Raw genomic sequence first — 19,953 nt, 5'->3', positions numbered from 1 at the left:
AAGCATACACTACCACATCTACAACACTGCACACACAAACATACAAATATGCAAATGTGCATACACATATACACACCATGATTGATGGTGCACAGTAAGGACATTCTGCCTGCATTAGTAAGTGTGTGTGTGTTTGTATGTGTGTTTTTATTTGTGAATATGGATGTGTGTGAATAAGTGGGAAGTTTGTGTGTGCTGTGAGAGAGAATAATCCAGATATCGACTTCTAATTGCTTGCAGTGAGAGGGTGCGCAAGTGTGTTTACCACCTGACAGGGTGTAATGTAGCACATTGATCAGCTGAACACCTGCAAACATGAACACACTCACACACACACACACACACACACACACACGCATGCACTTACACTCACACACATACACTCACACACATACACACACACACACACACACAAACACACACATAAACACATGCATATTCTCTAGCGTGACAGCCCTCAGCTTCACACACACTTTTCGGCCAGCTATTATTGGAAGCAGCTCCCTAGAGGTTTGTGTTCCTGTAGATTTGCTACTGAGAGACTCCAACCTTATACACACAGCTGTTTGGACTCAATGTGTGTGTGTGTGTGTGTGTGTGTGTGTATGTGTGTGTGTGTTTGTGTGTGTACCTCAGAAGCATTGACGCGTCCCTCCTGGAAGGAGCAGCTGGAGGGGTCGTGGGTACAGAGGTTTCTGTACTTACACCAGTGACAGCGGAATGAACTGGTCACACAGGAAAGACACCTAAACACCCATACAGATGGAGGAGAGAGGAAGAGCGAATGTTAGAGATGGACGGACAGACAGACAGACACATAGATAGATAGATAGATAGATAGATAGATAGATAGATAGATAGGCAGACAGATAGATAGATAGATAGATAGATAGATAGATAGATAGATAGATAGATAGATAGATAGATAGATAGGCAGACAGATAGATAAACAGATAGACAGATAGATAGATAGATAGATAGATAGATAGATAGATAGAGCAATGGGGACCAGGTTGTGCCTTTCAGACAAGCACAGTTGTGTCCTTGACCTTTGCGGCTTAATGCTGAATAAATTAAAAGAGTGCTGTGAAAATTAGCATGTGGCACTGGACAGCGGCCTGGCTCTGAATCCAACATAGAGATCTACTGCAGTTCTTCAAAGGTTAGATCTCAGACGTACAATTAGCACTCTAGTATTTAGTCATGCAGCCTCTTTTTGATTTGTATTGAGAGGTTTGAGAGGTTTATGCAGAGTACTTATGTTGTAAAATGAGGCATCTATAAAAAAATAAAAGATTTAAGTGTAAAAACTATATAACACAAAATATATATGTAATATTTGTGGCTGCTGTTTTTGGAGTCGCTTCCTGTACTTAAATAAAACATAGTCTGTAGGTAAAATGGATATTTAGCTCACAATTATTCACTGCAATAAGAGTAAGGCCTTTTCACACTAAAACCAAGGCAACAAAACAACTGGAAAGTTTAAAGTATTCTTTTCAAATTTTGTAACAAAAACAGTTTAATGTCAAATTTTTCTCAAACTTTGACAAATGTTTGAATTCCTGAGTGAATTGACCCTTTGTTAAGCCTCGTCTTAAAAGTGTTTCTAACCAATACTACCTTAGCAACTGTTGCCTTCCGCCATTTGTCTGACAAGCGTGTAATGCGTGCTTGAGTAGTTTTAAGTGGAATTTAAATTAATTATCCACAAAATGTATAATTTGTAATAGTGACACAATGTACCTAGAGAGGATATAAGCTGTGTTTTTTTCTTTCTTTTTTTTAAATCTTTAAATATATCTTGAGAAGAGCAAGCGTTAAACTGTGTAAGCCCTCATTCCCAAATGAATATGTATAACATCAGCAAGGACACCTAAATTTGCTTTAAAGTAAATTACTTAACATTCATTCAAGTAGTGATTCAGGTTTTAATAAAGTCAATACTACATAAAGAGTCCACAACATCATAGCGAATGTGTTATGAGATGCTATGAGCAGTTCTGTTCACTTACACTAATGTTATCAGGTGTGTAATCACCATCAAATGACACTCTTCTCAATTCAGATTCACAGTCTCCACAGTTTTCAATCAAATTACTGTGTAAGTTAAGAATTTCTTTTAGAATAAATGTCAGATAAATATGCTTTACAATGTCACTCTTCATTCCAGCCCACATAAGAATATTATAAAATCTGTTTATGAGAATATTTAGACAAAAATCACGCGGTTCACAGCAATCTCCCATTCATTCTTTTGCTGATTTCTATCACGTCACGCCGAAAGTAAGCGGATGCCCCATTCTATATCACGCTGCACACACTAGCGCTACTCCTGCCAAGAAGACAAATAAAGGGTTTAGAATGTTCGCTTTGACGTGTCTAGTGTAGACAGCCTCAAGGTGTTGCGGTACTACATCGCTTGTATCCGGTGTAGACAGGGTGTTAGTCATCTTATGGGAAATGGACAGTAATTTTAATACTATTTTAACATTTGGAAGTAGATTCAGTTGTTTTTGTTATTTATCAGATTCAAAGTACATTAACTGCAGATACAGTCCCATTGGAGCAATCTGAGTTTAAGTGTTTTATTTTGGAGCAAAATTGAGCTCAACCAGGGTTTTGATCTCAAAACCACTCCGGTACTTGGGTGGTTGTATAATCTGTATTCCAGTATGCAGTTGGTAACCATGAGAGAATATGGTCATACATTGCAAGTATGTGTGCATGCATGTATTTATGTGTGTCCCTGCGTGGTGATACTGCAGCATTTGTTCATCATTTATATGCAGATGAGCAAAGCTTACACAAAGTAGGGCATCCAGAATCCATAACACCAACAAGTTCTTATGAAACATGTTTATCACATCCTCTATTGCAAGAGCAAAGACCAGCTAAGATGTGCAAGCCTTGTTCTATTTGTAGAGGAAGATGTCATGTATTTGATGTTGAAGAATCATGGAGACACTTCTAGAGGAATAAACCTCTACAGCACTTTGGCGTCCAAGAGCTTGTGTATTTTGCATGGTGCTTAAATTATGCAGAAGTTTTATGCTGAAATATTCATCAGAGCAGGGATTCCATTGGACCGCTGGGCTCAGATGGGCAAAGCCGATTGGACAGTGAGTTCTGTCTGCACTAACTGAGCTATACACCATATTTATGGTAATATACCATGGTGTGCATAATCAAACACGTCTCTGTTGCTTCACATGGGGATTCTAGCTAAATTTGAGCATTTTAAAACATTTAAAGTGAAATTGGGAGGAAGTTTGGGGATGCTAATCATGCCAAACACAAAGCTATGTTGAAGTAGAGAGGACCAGACACCAAACCACACAAGGGAGGGGCCATCCTGCCAGCCAATCAGTGGCTATGGAAGCTACCTCTTCCTGAGCCTATTAGAAAGCTTCCAGCTACTGGGGGCTCTGTGATCTCCAGCACTGAGAAGCATCTGCTCTTCACAGAAGGCACCAGAGGCAACACACACTTAGGAGATGCACAGGGTCTGTTCCAAAACAAAATGAGCTGCCTCATTGTCTACTGCCTAAATAGGCAGCTGCCTTCTAAGGCAACATCCTAACTGAGATGGAAACTCATAAGCGACTGATTTGGATTTGTTGCAATAAATTCTTGGATTACCTTCTCTACCAAGGGTACATGCAGTGCTACCTTAGAATTTCACCAAAATGAGATATCTTAGGAGGCAACATAATTTATTCTTTAATTACGCTTAATTCTTGCTAAACGTGTCCATGTGTGTTTGCTCTGAGGCCATTTATATGCATGTGTACTCCTAAACGTTGACAACATACCCTTTTGGCAAATATACTGTACACATTTAAAATATACAGTCTTTCTCACCAGGAAAATGGACAAAAATAATGATGACTCATCCTGCACTACACAGATATTTGTCCAATCAAATGCTCTCTAATGTGAGAATGTCCCTCCCTTTTCAGCCAGCCAGCAAGTAGCATATCATGTTTAATGGCAACAACATAACTAAATCTTTAAAATCCCTTTAACAAAGGGGGATGAGCTCTTCGATATGTCCTGTCCAAACATCCTGTTTTAAAAGGAAATATGATAACACATAACATATGACATAAAAAGGATAGTTCATTAAAAAAAGAAAATTCTGTCATCATTTATTCACCCTTATGTTGTTCCAAACCCCTACAATTTTCTTACTTCTGTGGAACAAAAAAGAGTAAATGGTGACATAACTATAGCTTTCAAAACCCAGGGACATTGGGTCTTTAATGTTTCCTCACTAGTTTTTGGAATAAAGTCACAAAAATACATAAACACGCACACAAGGGGATTTTGGGAGTTTCAGTATGAATAAAGACACAAACAGTTTATCAGTGGGTCTCCTGGAGAGCGCTGTGATTCAGTGGAACTCTCTTTTCTCTGATCACCCATCACAGCAGATGAAGTGGAATTGAACTGTGACAGACAGTGATGCCCCCAACCTAAGCGCACAAACCAACAGTACACTTAGATTCAGCAATTCAGACTTCTCAGCCTCTACACTTGAGAAATGTCAAGGAATCAGCCAGTATTAGCTCTAATGGATGCTTTTTATGGCTGTGTGGCAAGAACCAGTCATGGCAAAGTGCAGCCTGGGAGGGATGCAGAGACAGAAGGCTGCACAACAAATCGCAGAGTATGGACTCTGCCTTGTATAACAGTTTAAAATACATTGAAAAGCTTAAAGGTTTTGTAGGCCATACAGAAATATATATAAGAAATATAGATGACATTTTTGACATTTTCTTGGCCCATTTGAATACTCTGTCCACGTAAATCTATGGGAACAGTTAAAAGGTCTGTGCCAAGTTTGGTGGATATAGCTTGAAAGCTCTAGGAAGAGTTCAATTAATTATATTTTTGTTTTGGTTTAGGGATTTTTGAAAAAACCCTAAACAAAGTCTGCAGAAAAAAAACAGCATGCACTTACCGGTAGGTTTATATTTTGTTGTCTAATGCAATGACATTCATGTATCGTTAAGTGTGGTTTAAGTGTCAAAATACTTTTTGAGGCCACTGAATGTACTGGTGCTTTAAAAAGAACAAAGAAACCAATGTGCTGACCTGAAAAGCCTTTTCAATCTCCAATGTCCCATATACCAACTCAAGAACCCTAGACAGTTAAAGGGATAGTTCACCCAAAAGTGAAAATTCTCTCATCATTTACTCACACTAATGTCATCCCAGATGTGTATGACTTTCTTTCTTCTGCAGAAGACAAACAAAGATTTTTAGAAAAAAATTGATTTAACCACTGGAACCATATGGATGACTTTTATGCTGACTTTATATGCTTTTTGGACCTTCAAAGTTCTGGCCATCATTCACTTGCATTGTATGGACCTACAGAGCTGAGATATTCTTCTAAACATCTTTGTTTGTGTTCTGCAGAAGAAAGGAAGTCGTACACATCTAGGATGGCATGAGGGTGAGTAAATGATGAGAGAATTTTCATTTTTGTGTGAACTATCCCTTAAAAATTGTTGTTCATAAGAAGACATTCTTTTTTTAACTTAAGGTGCAGAAAAGAACCAATGAAGAACCTTTAAAAGAGTGCAATTTCAGTTGTAGAGGTGACGGAAGGAGACATGTCCATATACTTACAGCTGGTGCACACTGCAGTTGTAGAACTTCACCTCGGTGCTAATCAACATCTGACCCGTTTCCTTCGAGTTAAGTCTTAGCTCCACACCAGACCAGTCTGAAAAGAGAGCAAGAGAGAGCAAGAGCAAAAGATGAGCACATTTACTGTCACATTCCATTCTGTTATGTTGCAGCACAGTGTTGTTTGTAACCCTTGTTTCAGTTTGCTTCATGCTCAAGCTGTTTCCCGATTAATACTTGGCATCGCTCACACCGTATTTTCACAATCAAGCAGAGCCCCAAGCAGCTTTGTAGAGCATGGCATCCAAACCAATACGTGCATATTTTGTTTTTTGTTTTTTTTTGTTTTTGTAAAGACACGCTATTGTCACACAGAACACAGCTGAGCCTGCTGTTAATGTGAAACAGGCTCATAGGCGGCAGCACTGTTTTAATAGCGGAGGATCTGGCCAGGCCAATCCCGTTTGGCAGGCTGGCAGTGTGGAGAACTCTGATCGGCATGAGGACCAAACGCTCATGCTTGATAAACCGCCAGCTCCTCACACTAGAAAAAGCACAAGCTCCATCCCAAATAAGCAGCGATTCAGATAGCATACAATGCAAGCATACATAGGAGTCAGCTATGACCCTAAATGCATCACTTTCTCTCTTCTACCTCCTTCAACACCTGTTTCTGTGCCTCGTTTTTGTCTCATAACATGGCTGAATGGACAGAAGGATAAAAAGTTATAATTTTTTATTGAGTTTGAGCATACAGTATATGCCAAGGAGAATAACTAGCACGCAATAAAGCGCAACTGTCAAATTGATTATTCACTCTGTCTTACTATTGCTTAACCTTTAAAGACAGACCTACTGTGAGCTCCGAAGTGGTTAATCGATGGTATATGTATGCTTCTGCTGAAGCCATCAGTCCAAGTAATTTCAACTTCATTTTTTAAAACTCATGTTAAATAGCTGAATTTCTGGTGAAGAACTACACTATCCTTGAATCCTGATGAGAAAAGCTTCACCAATCAGAATATTACGGCCAACAAAGTGCACCAAAAAAGCTCTGCTCTTGCGTCCTATGACGCAATGCGAATGACACAATCGATTCTGTCTTCCTGCACTCTCAAACTACTTATATACACTACCGGGCAACAGTTTTGAAACACTTACTCATTCTTTATTATATTTTTTTTTTTACATTTAGAATAATAGTAAAGTCATCAAAACTATGGAATAACATAAATGGAACTATGGGAATTATGTTGTGACTAAACAAAATCCAAAATTAATCAAAACTGTGTTATATTTTAGCATCTTCAAAGTAGTCACCCTTTGCCTAGAAATTTGCAGACATGAACTCTTGACATTTTCTCAACCAACTTCTTGAGGTATCACCCTGGGATGATTTTTAAACAGTATTGAAGGAGTTCCCATCTATGTTGGAACTCTTTTATTAAAAATTTTACGAAATCCCGATCTAGAAAACCATGATGGCTGAAAAAGTGGGCAAAAACCGGATGGGTCACACCCACCAAGGCAACAAGTTCAATCAATGCACGCATTTGAAGCTAGTATTTCCACACATGATCAACGCTCATATGCTCCGTCATGAGATTCAGTCAAGAGAGAGGCAGCAAACATGAGGCAATGGGGGATTAGATGACATTTACCTGAGGGAGCCCACTGATTGGATAGCGCTCCCTGACAAGAACATGGGGGTTGTGGGTAAACAGAGCTGTCATTAACCGAGGGTTGGGAGGGGATTATTGTGATTCAGATAATAAAAAATCTGCCGCATTCATGGCCATCTGCTTCCAAAATAGAGAAAGCACATGCAGGAATTAGTCCACGGACAGAATGTAAATTTGAAAACTACAAAGGCTTCAAGAGTGGGAAAGAAGTTGCTCTAATCTTGCTGCATAAGCACTGCCAATAAAGTGAATGCTTAAAGGGATAGGTTAACCAAAAATTTAAATTCTGTCATCATTTACTCACCCTTATGTTGTTCCTAACCTGTGTGGACTTTCTTTCATCCGTGGAACGCACAATGAAAGTGAATGGTGACTGAAGCGATCATTCTGCAAATTATATCCTTTTTGTTACAAGGAAGAAAGTCATACGGGTTTGGAATGAGATGATGGTGAGTAACTGATTTTCATTTTTAGGGGAACTATTCCTTTAAATGATGCTTCTGTAGTCATATTTGCTTACATCTACAGTTATAGCATGTGGTTTTCCATGGAATGAGATCCTCTTCTTGTGTTTTCCATACCAAAGACCAAGGATGTCTCATTCAGCACCCTAGGTTAGTAGTTCACTGCCCAGGGAGTCAGCCATTTCTAGGGCTGTACCAATGTCAAAATCATTGGCCCCTGTAAAAATGCCCTTAATTCAATGTAAAAACCTGTAAAGCTTCGGTAAGTCATTAAGTGTCAAAGAAATATTATGGGTTCAATACAAGTTCAGTACAATTTACAGCATTTGTGGCATAGTATTGATTACCACAAAAAAAAAAAACTTTTTTTGACTTGCACCTCCTTTTCTTTAAAAAAAGGCAAAAATCGAGGTTACAGTTAAGCACTTACAATGAAAGTGAATGGGGCCAGTAAGTAAAATACTCACTATTTCAAAAGTATAGCCACAAGACAGAAACAATATTTGTGTTAATATGTTTTTAGTGTGATAAAATCACTTACTAACCCTTTCTGTGTAAAGTTATAGCCAATTTTACAACTTTGTTGCCATGACGATGTAATGTCAACAAACACTAAAACCCTAAAATGACTGTAAAATTGACAATTTAAACAACTTAGCTCAAATAATGCATGAGATTTAAGAAAATAATTAATGTAAGTGCTTTTAGAAAACTATAAGCTTCATATGTCTGCATTTAAACTGTTCAAAAATTGGCCTCATTCACTTCCATTGTAAGTGCCTCCCTGTAACTTTTTTTTTTTTTTTTTTTTTTAAAGAAAAGGATGAACGATTCAACATAATTTCTGGTGGAAATCAACATCATAGCACAAATGCTGTTGATTAAGCTTGTATTGTATTGAACCCTGAATATTCCTTAAATTATCTAAAGTCATCAGAAGATGAGTTTATGTGTACATTTATAAAGAGAAAGCCTTATTTTATTTTATGTTTTTTTTTTTTTTTTTTTTTTTTTTTTCAGAGTGACTTTCATTCCAAATGTGCATGCACTGGCAGTGCTTATTTTGAGCCGGATCCTGCCTGATCCTGTACTGGAAAATGTACGATGTGGATTATTTGGTAGTTGTTTTAGATGATCCGGCATTAACAAGAGCATTGTCAAATTGCAACAGTCTGTGTGTGTGTGTGTGTGTGTGTGTGTGTGTGTTTGAGAGAGAGAGAGAGAGAGAGAGAGAGAGAGAGAGAGAGAGAATGAGTGAGAGAGAGAGAGAGAGAGAGAGAGAGAGAGAGAGAGAGAGAGAGTGAAAGAGAGCGTGCAGGTGTGCCAGCTTTCTTTATTAGTGCAAAATCTCTCTCATTGTTTGATGCTTGTAGTTGCATGCGCACTGAGCACAGGAAAGTGAAAAACGAGAGCGTCTAACTGGCAATATTTTCTTAGAAAGGTGGGCTAATTTCAGCGAAAATGTCAAAAAGACAATCAAGCTTATATTCATTATTTAAAACCGCAAATAAACTGATAGTGTTCCTGATCAAAAGAGTTCACAAGAAAATTAAACCGCACCCCTGGACAACGCTGCTAATAATGCTGATCACAAAGAACTTTCAATTCACGTGAAACTGGGGTTTCAACACACAAACTCCAAAATATAACAGATGAATTTTATCTACCAAACTCATCCACCAAAAAAGTTACTTTAATCATCTGTTTGGGAGCATTTGAATGACCAAGGGTTACTGAAGACTGCGGATGTACAGAAGTCAGAGGACAGAAATCATATAAAGATACACAACAATGGGACAGGATGTTTCACAAGTCATCCAACAACAAACTAGTGAGTTTAATATTTTTTGCTGTGGTGCTATAAAAGTGATGAATTGAGAGATGCAATATTTGAATTGTAATGTTCAAGTGTGCCCGGGATGCAGAATGTGATGTTGTGCCCAATATTGGAGAGTCAATTATTAATAATTGCATTCTTCCTATTTATATTTTGTGTATTTATCAGTTTTCCTATTGTATGGCTGCACTTAGAGTCCATATATCCCTTAGAAATGTGTCCACTAACACGTTCAGTTGTGATATGAAATTAATTGTTTGCCTTAGTTCTGTTGCATAATAAGAATCCTTACAAAAAATCTAAACTAGCCGCAAACTTGCTGCTTGTTATTTTCACATGCAAATGAGCTTTTGATTCGCCGCAACTGTTTGCCAGAAGTTTGCAGCTCTTCACCGGTAGTGGTGAATCTCTGGCAAACCTTTGGCAATAATGGACAATTTGCCGCAAGTTTGCCGCAAAGCTCATTTGCATGTGAAAATGATTAGTAGCACATTTGCCATGAACTCTCGATTTTCTTAAGGGAAAATGTGCAAATAATGTAAAAACGGTTAACCATTTTTCTCAGATGGTAATCTAACCGTCAAAAACTCAAAAACAGCATCCCTACGCGATCCATGGGTCATTGTTTAGTGATGTCATTGTGTGATCTGAAAAAGCTGAGGTCCTATGGTCAGCAATCTCCCCAATTTGGAATGCCCAATTTCCAATGTGCGCTAGGTCCTCGTGGTGGCGCCTGAGACCGTCAATCCGCGCATCTCATCACGTGGCTTGTTGAGCGCATTACCGTGGAGATGTAGTGCATGTGGAGGCCCACGCTATTCTCTGTGGCATCCATGCACAACTCACCACGTGCCCCACCTAGAGCGAGACACATTATAGCGACCACGAGGAAGTTTACCCCATGTGACTCTACCCTCCCTAGCAACCGGGCCAATTTGGTTGCTTAGGAGACCTGGCTGGAGTCACTCAGCACACCCTGGATTCGGTAGTCATCGTCAATACTCACTGAGCTACCCAGGCCCCGTACGGTCTCCATGCCTCTTAACCACTGTTTTGATCCGTCAATTCTTCATTTACAAATTAATTTACTGTGTAAAGGGAACAATACTCCAAAGTACTACACAGGAATATGCATTTATAATTTAAGACTAATAGAAAGACTTTCAATTGTGTTCATTATTTATGTTCTGCAGTTTTATTTTTATTATATTTGCTTAATTTCTGACTGCCATTAAGCATGTACATTATGTGTTTTACATGCAGGACAACTGCATATTTCATAATGGCACTGTACTTTTTGACAGCTACTGTACAACAGAGATGCACAACAGCATATTATACAGCTATGTTGTTGATAAAAACCAGCTGCGTCTTAATGCACAACCTCATAATCAAGTCACATGTTGTTGAGGAATCAGTGTCTCAAGGTATAGAGGATCAACGCCCTTGCTTGTGCCAGCATTTTTTTACATGCTATATTGTACTGATTCACAAAATAGGGAACTAGGAAGCAAAATGACACACAGCCCAAATCAGATCCTTCAACCCTGAAAGTCAAGCTCTGCACAGTACACAGTCCAAGATCATACACTGATCCCAGGTCTGTTATTCTGTCCCGATCATATTCATCACCACAGATGACTCCAAACCCAATTGTTGATCTGCTTCGGGAAGAACACTCTCCCTGGAGCAAATATGGGAAGGGAGAGGGCAGAGGTCCCGTCACCTGTAATGGGCGTAAGTGTGTCTGAGAGCATGCCTGGAGTCCTGGGGCTGACCCCAGGTCAGTATAGGCTCATTAGAGCTGCAGTTTCACAAGGCCAGTGGGATCGATGGCATGGCTCGAGTGTGAGAGCGAGTGGCCCTGCTGAATGAAGCCCTCATTATGAGGCAAGCCTGCTGGGTACGCTAGAGAAGGTCTATTAATAGAGCATCTATACTAGAGAATAGAGATCATCTCCCTTAGGGGAAAGAGAGTGGGTGTGAACAGGTAGACAGACAGACAGACAGACAGACAGACAGACAGACAGACAGACAGATAGATAGATAGATAGATAGATAGATAGATAGATAGATAGATAGATAGATAGATAGATAGATAGATAGATAGATAGATAGATAGATAGATGCATAGATAGATAAAGAAAGAAACACCAGGAAAGAGAGGGTAATTGATAGAGCACATAGAACTGATTGGAAAAGTTGAGTACATGGAGCCAAGAGTAAGAGAAAAAACTCTAGGAAATACAATAGTGTGGCTAACAACCTTGTTTAATTCAAAAAGTTTGAGTTTAAAGGGATAGTTCACCACAAAATTTAATAATTTACTCACTATAATGCTTACCAAACCTGTATGACTTTCTTTCTTCTATTGAACACAAACGGAGATGTTAGGTATAATGTTGGCCTACTTCACCTTCATTTTGTGGAAAAAATGCAATGAAAGTAAATGGTGGCTGTGGCTAAAATTCTGCTTAACATTTGTGTTTCACAAATGAAGAAAGTCAAGAAAGAAAGTCCTGAGGGTGAGTAAATCATGACAGAATTGTAATCTTTGAGTGAATTATCCCTTACTTAATACTGTGTCCTAACCTGACACAAGCATATTTAATGTTTAGTTAATATACAGTTACATGGAGTGGAATTTTGTAACAATGAGATTTCACATAATTAGGACATGGTAAAACAATGAATAAATACCTTGATCGGTGGGGATGATTGGAACATCTTTAGCGGCAGGAGAGGTGCATAGAATCTGATTCCCATTCACTCTTCCCTCAACTTCCGTCAGGTTCCCAAAAGAGCAGGTGATTCCAGCGGAAAGATCCGGAACATCAGACACTTTTACCAGCAGCTGGACAAAAGTAGTAGATAATTTAGATTAGACAAAACTGTGAGACCAGAGCAGCATTGAGCTGAGTTTTTTCATCCACAATCTTATACCGATTATGCTTTATAACCCAACACTGTGTCATGCAAACCCTTAAACTGATTTCCTTTATCATAGAAAAGTCATAAACTGTTTAACCAAAAACCAATCGGCACACACAGATTTTTGCCCATTAACCCAATTTTGCGTTGCATTGCATTTTAGCATTTTATTCGTGCGCATGTGTTGTGCGCATGTGGGTTTACGTTTTGACATCAAAACAGAAGTAATACCTGACATTTCAAATCTCATGAAAAAATTATTTTCTTGTGTTGTCTGATTTTTTAAATGAGCTGATAACTGATAATAATTATCATCGTATTATTGTGCATGTAAACGCACTCACTGACTTTGATCAAGTTTAGACAATGGTGTATGAAAGAGTCACTCAATTTATGTGTGAGGACTTCTCTAATGAAGCTGCAATTTATTTTAATTTTATTGTTTGGCTTGTATGCCTTTTTTAACAATTGAGACATTATAGAAGACAGTAAGTACTTTAGAGCCAGATATCTGAACCTTGCCCATGCTTCACCAGGCCAGGGCTCCAACAGAAGCTATTTATTTCTGATCAAATAACCTCAGTCTCCACATATACACTGATGAGCCAAAACAGCGCCGCCCCGTCGAGGCATGGACTCTACAAGACCCCTGAAGGTGTCCTGTGGTATCTGGCACCAAGACATTAGCAGCAGATCCTTCAAGTCCTGTAAGTTACAAGGTGGAGCCACAGTGGATCGGACTTGTTGGTCCAGCACATCCCACAGATGCTCAATCGAATTGAGATCTGGGGAATTTGGAGGCCAGGGCAACACCTTGAACTCTTCATCATGTTCCTCAAACCATTCCAAAACAATGTGTGCAGTGTGGCAGGGCGCATTATCCTGCTGAAAGAGGCCACTGCCATCAAGGAAAACCATTGCCATAAAGGGGTGTACATGGTCTGCAACAATGTTTAGGTCGGTGGCACGTGTCAAATTGACATTCAGGGTTTCCCAGCATAACATTGCCCAGAGTATCACACTCCATCCCCCGGCTTGTCGTCTCCCCACAGTGCATCCTGGTGCCATCACTTCCCCAGGATGACGGCGCACACGTACACGATCGTCCACATGATGTAAAAGAAAACGGGACTCAACAGGACCAGACAACCTTCTTCCACTGCTCCAAGGTTCAGTTCCGATGCTCATGTGCCCATTGTAGCACAGTGGACAGGGTTCATCATGGGCACTCTGACCGATCTATGGCTACGCAGCCCCATACACAGCAGGGTGCAATGCACTGTGTGTTGTGACATATTCCTCTGTAACTATCATTAAACTTTAATTAGGCTATGTTTTGTGAATTTTATCCTCTAAACTACAGCATTCCCTGTCTTTTATATTGTCTACATTGTTAAAAAATGGCAGAAAATAAATCAATACTTGAATAAATGAAAAATAGTATTATTAATATAATTATATAAATACACAGATAGATTAACTGATAATTTCATTTAATTAATTGTCTAATCTAATTCAAAGTCAGTGAGTGCGTATACATGACATATTTTATGAATTTTATCCTGCAACATAAAATTCCAATATATTAGGTAGATTTAACTATAGGTTTAACTATGTTCTTTATACTAGGATTTTTGTATATACATGTCAGCTTGGGTCACTTTTTAATTTTTTATTATTAGGGCAAGTTGTCATATGTGTTTTAAATGTTATTAATGTATACAATCTACTAATTACAATATTTTTGGGCCAAACAATAGGTTGGTATTTTTGTTTGTTAACCTTTTACATTCTTGCTGTTTAATTAATTTTTATTTATTTTTTCTGTTTACATTTGGCTGATTGTGGAGGTGAAGGGCATGGCTGAGTGTTTGTCTGGCGAGAGACGAAGCGGTAAGGGTTTTCACCTGAGATGAATTGCTGGTAATTGCTGTTTCTTTGTTCACAGTGAGAGATGGGGGAAATAAAAGAGGCCAGGCCTGAGTGAGGTAGAGAGAGCCCCAGCTGACAAGCTTCATGTGTGTTGGTGCTGCCATTCCCGTTTGAGTGTTTATATACGAAGCTTCACCATTACGCAGAAAAGCGAACATGTTTGTGTGTGTAAATAAATTTATCTTTGAGTTGGATTCGCCGTCTCCCGCTTCCTCATTCCTCGAATCTGATACACTGATAAATCTATAATAGGCTGTTTAATGGTAGGCCCCATTGTGAAAACTTACCTCATAAAGTGTTTAAAGAAACCCCTTGAGCAAAGAAACCCCTTAGTGATGTTAGACTAACAATTATAACTAAGGGTTTTGTTAGCTAAAGGAGTTTCTTGCAACTGGTAGAATCACAATTCTGCCCATCTCATTAACTTCCTTTGCCCTTTTCATTGAAATTTCCTAGTCTAAGGAATGTCTGTAAAGTGTCTATTTACCCCAAAACCACACAAATGTTCTTGCCTGCACTCTTAAGGCTGGCAAATTGGGTGAGCTGCTAAGTACAGCTAGTGAATCGCTAATTAGCAATGTTGTTGTTCATTGTAGCTACACAGACTGCACTCAAACACTAAGAACAGGCATTGTCTGTGGTTAGCTCCATCTGTGAAGTGCTGTCTGCCCATAACAACATTGTTGAGGCGTGATTGCTGTCACTATGTTTTGTCTTCGCTTTTTCATTGCACGTAAGCGCTTTGCCCATGATACAGTGGGTGTTTTTTCTGTGTCTGGCGCTGTGCAGAGAAGGCCAATTGTTGCATTTCTAATAAAGGTAATTTGATTGTTGTTGATTTTTTTTTTGTTGTTGTTGCTTCTTTTCATGCTTCCCTCACCGCCTGTGCGGATGGGCTTTGTTGTCATGGTGATAGTTTCCCACCGTTGTGCAACGCGGCGAGCAGCGATGACCCTGTTGTCATGTTATCGGGCGCTACAGCACGACAGAAACATCTCATTTAGAGCAGGACATCTCATTATCTTAATCAGGTAGCTGTGGTACATGGACTCTATCAATTATTTGGACATCAGATTTTTTTTTCGCACAGGATGTGTGCTGAGATCCAGCTTTCTACTGAGGTTTAACCAAGGTGAATACCTTCATACTACCTGGTATGTCTGAGATACACAAGCCAAAATTATGTTGATATCCCCTTCTAATTAAAGGGTTTGGCTAAGCCCATTAATTCCAGTGAATACAAGTCTTGAGGAATAGTTCACCCAAATGTACAAGCACTAATGGACGTGGTGTTTGGGTGTAAACATACTTTTGACCATATAGTGTAGCTCGAATAAGGACAGACTATGTAGGAGGGTAACAATGTTCTGAGTGTCCATAACTCCTTTCCACTGAACAAAATCTTCCTAAGACTTCTTGAACACAACTCCAACATCAGCCCACACACTCTTTCAGCCCACCTACACAGTGCAACTCTCAAGACCCACACCTGCCAATCTAGATATTGGCCTGAAAACTAATTCATGCTAATTTTTTCACTAAAAGAAACCTTTGCTCCTGTATTTCAGTAAATAATACCTCAAGGTTGTAAAGGTGTTTGTGTTCTTGTTAGTAAAAGATAAATGGGTCAGCGCTCGAGTGCAGTAGGCTGTGCATATGCTCTGGACATATAAGGGGCCATTCATAACAAACATGTTTTGCATCTGTCTATGCTGTTTTTCTATTGCTTTTTATGACAGATATCTTGACTGTTGCATTTCGCTGCTTTTTCAGTGCCTTGCATAGGAGTGTCACGTTTCTTAGACGCAGTTTCATGTTAAAAAGAACTTAAACTTTTAAAAATGCATCTCGACATAAATGTGTTCTGTTATATTTGTTGAGCTGTGTCTAGCTGTTTTAGGATGCGTTTAGTCTGAACGGCCCCTAAGAGTTGTTGGCTCATGGCAATCCAGGTTTGAGTCCGACATGAATTATGTCCCAATCCCACTCTTTCACCCCTACTATCCTGTCAACATGCCACTTTCCTATAAAATAAAGGGCCCAAAATAAAATTCTATATAAAAAAAGAAAATTGCTATGTGACTCACTGGAACACTGGGTTCAGACACAGCAATGCTGTCAGGGTACACCGTGGCTTTCACACATTGGCTGAGTGTGGCAGCAAAACGGTATGGCTCATTTGCACGCTCGCATCGATCCCTTTGTGAACACCTACAAAAGAGAGAGTGCACAGTAGTTAGATGGGAAAGTATTGCGATTTTGACAACAACAAATATTTGCATTTATTCATTTGGCAGACTCTTTTAACAGAAACAACTTACAGTGTATTTGAGATACATTTTATCAGTCTGTGTGTTCACTAGGAATCGAACCCACGACCTTGGGATTGATTGCGCCATTTTCTACTAGTTGAGCAACAGGAAGCTAACCCTTTGCATGGCACTTAACAAGGTAATAAAAGAGTAACACAAACAAGTTTTGACTTTGTCATTTTCACAAGTCAAGGTTTCAACACACCACTTAACACAAGCATTTTGTGCCGCTTTGACCTCAACATTAAAAGCATTGCAGATGGTGTCACTGAAGGGTGATTTTAAGAGGTTGCTAGGTAGCATGAAAGTGGGAATATACACAATAAACAGTCAAAAACAAACAAACAGAAGATGTAACATTTATTAATTTTTGCCATGCATTGTTTTTTTCTTGAAATGTCATGATATGCCTTCATGTTTTGTCATAGAAATTAAGTGTATCTACATTCGCACGGTATCAATCTTGCTTCCATTATGTTTCGATTTTTTTGCTGTCACCTCCCACGTGATGGAACATATTGACTTAATTGGTCGTATTACAATGCTTGACATATATATGATAACGCTGTAGCTTGCCGCTTTGTTCCATAGATTTCGATCCATAGGGGAACACTGACATTAATCATGTAAAAAGGGCCTAAATACAGTCTTCCACAGCATACAGGCTACAATAGCACCACTGCTGTGGGAACTGACTTTAGTGCTGTCCTTGGTGCTGACCACTAGGATGATACTGTTGATCTACCAATGAGTGTCCAACCATCAGTTTACCCAGTTACTAGAAAGAGCAAAGAGCAACTTCTGAATCAAGAGCAGCTGATCAGTCATCATAACATATCTAGCTGTCATTACTGTTACAAATCAACAATACTCATGATTTAGATGTGTAGAAATCCAGAATAGGTACACTTACATATTTCAAAGATTTTTGTGCGTAGCTGAGGGTACTAACAGACAGGAAGAGCTCACGAACAGAAACTACTATGGTTCAAACATCTTACAGTAATATATGTATATGTACTTCTAGAACTTTGAGGGTTATTTTATTTTATATTTTCATACAACACTCATCTTCAGCTTGTCACTTGCTTTTGACTCATCCTCCCTCTCTCTCTCTGACAAAGAACATGTAGGCTTCCCGTGTCTTTTTAACATGCCTAATGATTTGGGGGAAATGACACTTAATGTGCTTTCACATGTCCGGGATGGCTTCTGCATTCTTCACTGTCTGAAAATGTGGGAGTGTGTTTGTCTGTGCGAGTATGTGCATCCTCTAAGCTGCCGAATCCAGGCATTAGGTTTGATTTTGGAGGAGGAAGAGATGGGAGCACTTGGGATGCTGCGTTGCCATGGCACCAGGAGATGGCCATTATAATATGTGTGTGTCCATGTGTATACTTAGAGGCCAACCTCTTCTCTCTCTTTCATTTAATGAAGTGTGTGTGTGTGTCCCATTCTCCTCATTTTGTCTGCGACAGGCTTATTCTCTGTCTCGGCAGCCCTGGTTCTCTAAAAATCTGAATGGAATGCTTACAGAGCCTGTTTTACACATTGTACACACATGGAAAACAAAGAAAATGCCTGCATGCCCTCATTCAACACATGTGACTTCACTACCAGTATTAGCTCACTAATAATAGATTATTAATTAAAGGTTCTGTATTCTACACTTTTTTAGTATCCATTTTCTCCAGATTTTTTTAATTAAACAGGTTGTTGTGCTACTGTACCTTTAAGACTTTTCTATGTAAATGTATTTAATTTTTAGTCAAGGCTTTTTCCACCAAAGCTGTCCAAATTTAGTTGTATGTAATCATTTCCCTCAGATCCTTAAAATTAAACAGACAGTTATTGTACCTTTAAGACTTTAATATGTAAATTACCTTTCAAGAGGGAGCTTCATGTTGTGAATGTTAAGAGTATGTCTAGTATGTATTACTCTTTTTCTTTCAGAAGAGCAAGGAAAATCATCTTTTCCACAATATGTCTCCTTTAAAGTTGTATGAAAGCTCATTTAGAGTTCTAAATGTGTACCTCACAAAACACCTGATGTGCATGTGTATTTGTGTGTGTGTGTGGATGTGTGCGTTTGTGGGCAGGTTTAAGTGGTTTATGAGGACTTTTTTTTTTTTGGTTAGAAACTGGTAATTACAAGGGTATTATGCTATAAATGTGGTTTATGAGGACATTTCTAGTGTCCCCATAATCCAAATCGCTTAAAAAAACCAAAAAAAAAAAAAAACATACTAAACGATGTTTTATTGAAAATGTAAAAATGCAGAAAGTTATTTGTGAGGGTTAGGTTTAGGGGTAGGGTTAGGGTTAGAGGATAGAATCTATAGTTTGTACAGTATAAAAATCATTATGTCTATGGAGAGTCATCATAATGATAGCTGCACCAACATGTGTGTGTGTGTGTGTGTTTGTGTGAGTGTGTGTGTGTGTGTGTGTGTGTGTGTGTGTGAGAGAGAGAGAGAGAGAGAGAGAGAGAGAGAGAGAGAGAGAGAGAGAGAGAGCTAGAGGATGGTAATGGTAGTGGTGGGCTAACCTTCGGGTTCTTTTCTACTGCCTGCTTTTAGCCCTGTGCACCAGACAGGCAATTACGCTGTCTTTTCTCCTCCTTACACACATATACACACACACTTGCACACACAAAGCCCTGACAAGAGAAGACAGATGACTGGAGAAGATTTTCCCTCGTTTCTTTCCTAGCAGCATCCCAAACACATCCCTGAGTGTGCACAAGGTGTGTGGCAAGACAGACTGATTGAGCACAGCTCTGAGAGAGACTGAGAAGGGGAGTTTTACAGATGAATAAAAGACAATCTTTTACAATAAAGCTGATAAGAAAGCTGAGGGAGTATTGTAAACTTCACACAAAACAGAAAAGAGAGAAGAGATAAGAAGAGACTAAATGAGTCGAGAAAAGATTAGATGAGAGGTAAAGAGACAAGAAGAGACAAGACTAAAAGAAAAGACAAAAGAAAAGATGTGAAGAGACAACACGAGATGATATAAGGTGAGTCGAGAAGAGATAAGTCGAGATGAGATGAGGTGTGGTGAGACGAGAAGAGATAAGAGGAGACTAAAAGAGACAAGATGAGAAGAGACTAAACGAGATGAGAAAAGATTAAATGGGAAGAGTCATGAGTAAA

At 39.0% G+C, this 19,953-nt stretch overlaps 1 protein-coding gene across 1 annotated transcript in view; it reads right to left on the bottom strand.

The window, feature by feature from the left end:
• LOC127419895 (plexin-A2-like) overlaps window positions 1-19,953 on the bottom strand; it is a 318,335-nt gene that overhangs the window by 110,264 nt on the left and 188,118 nt on the right. Inside the window, exons 6-9 of the mRNA XM_051661704.1 lie at window positions 16,574-16,697; window positions 12,324-12,477; window positions 5,641-5,737; window positions 632-746 (exon numbers count right to left, since the gene is read on the bottom strand). Coding sequence (XP_051517664.1) covers window positions 632-746; window positions 5,641-5,737; window positions 12,324-12,477; window positions 16,574-16,697 — 490 coding nt within the window. The remainder of the gene's footprint in view (window positions 1-631; window positions 747-5,640; window positions 5,738-12,323; window positions 12,478-16,573; window positions 16,698-19,953) is intronic.

The sequence above is a fragment of the Myxocyprinus asiaticus genome, chromosome 29 (assembly GCF_019703515.2).
Source record: "Myxocyprinus asiaticus isolate MX2 ecotype Aquarium Trade chromosome 29, UBuf_Myxa_2, whole genome shotgun sequence".
In the NCBI taxonomy this organism is placed as follows: domain Eukaryota; kingdom Metazoa; phylum Chordata; class Actinopteri; order Cypriniformes; family Catostomidae; genus Myxocyprinus; species Myxocyprinus asiaticus.
This window is presented reverse-complemented; position numbering and strand designations above follow the sequence as displayed.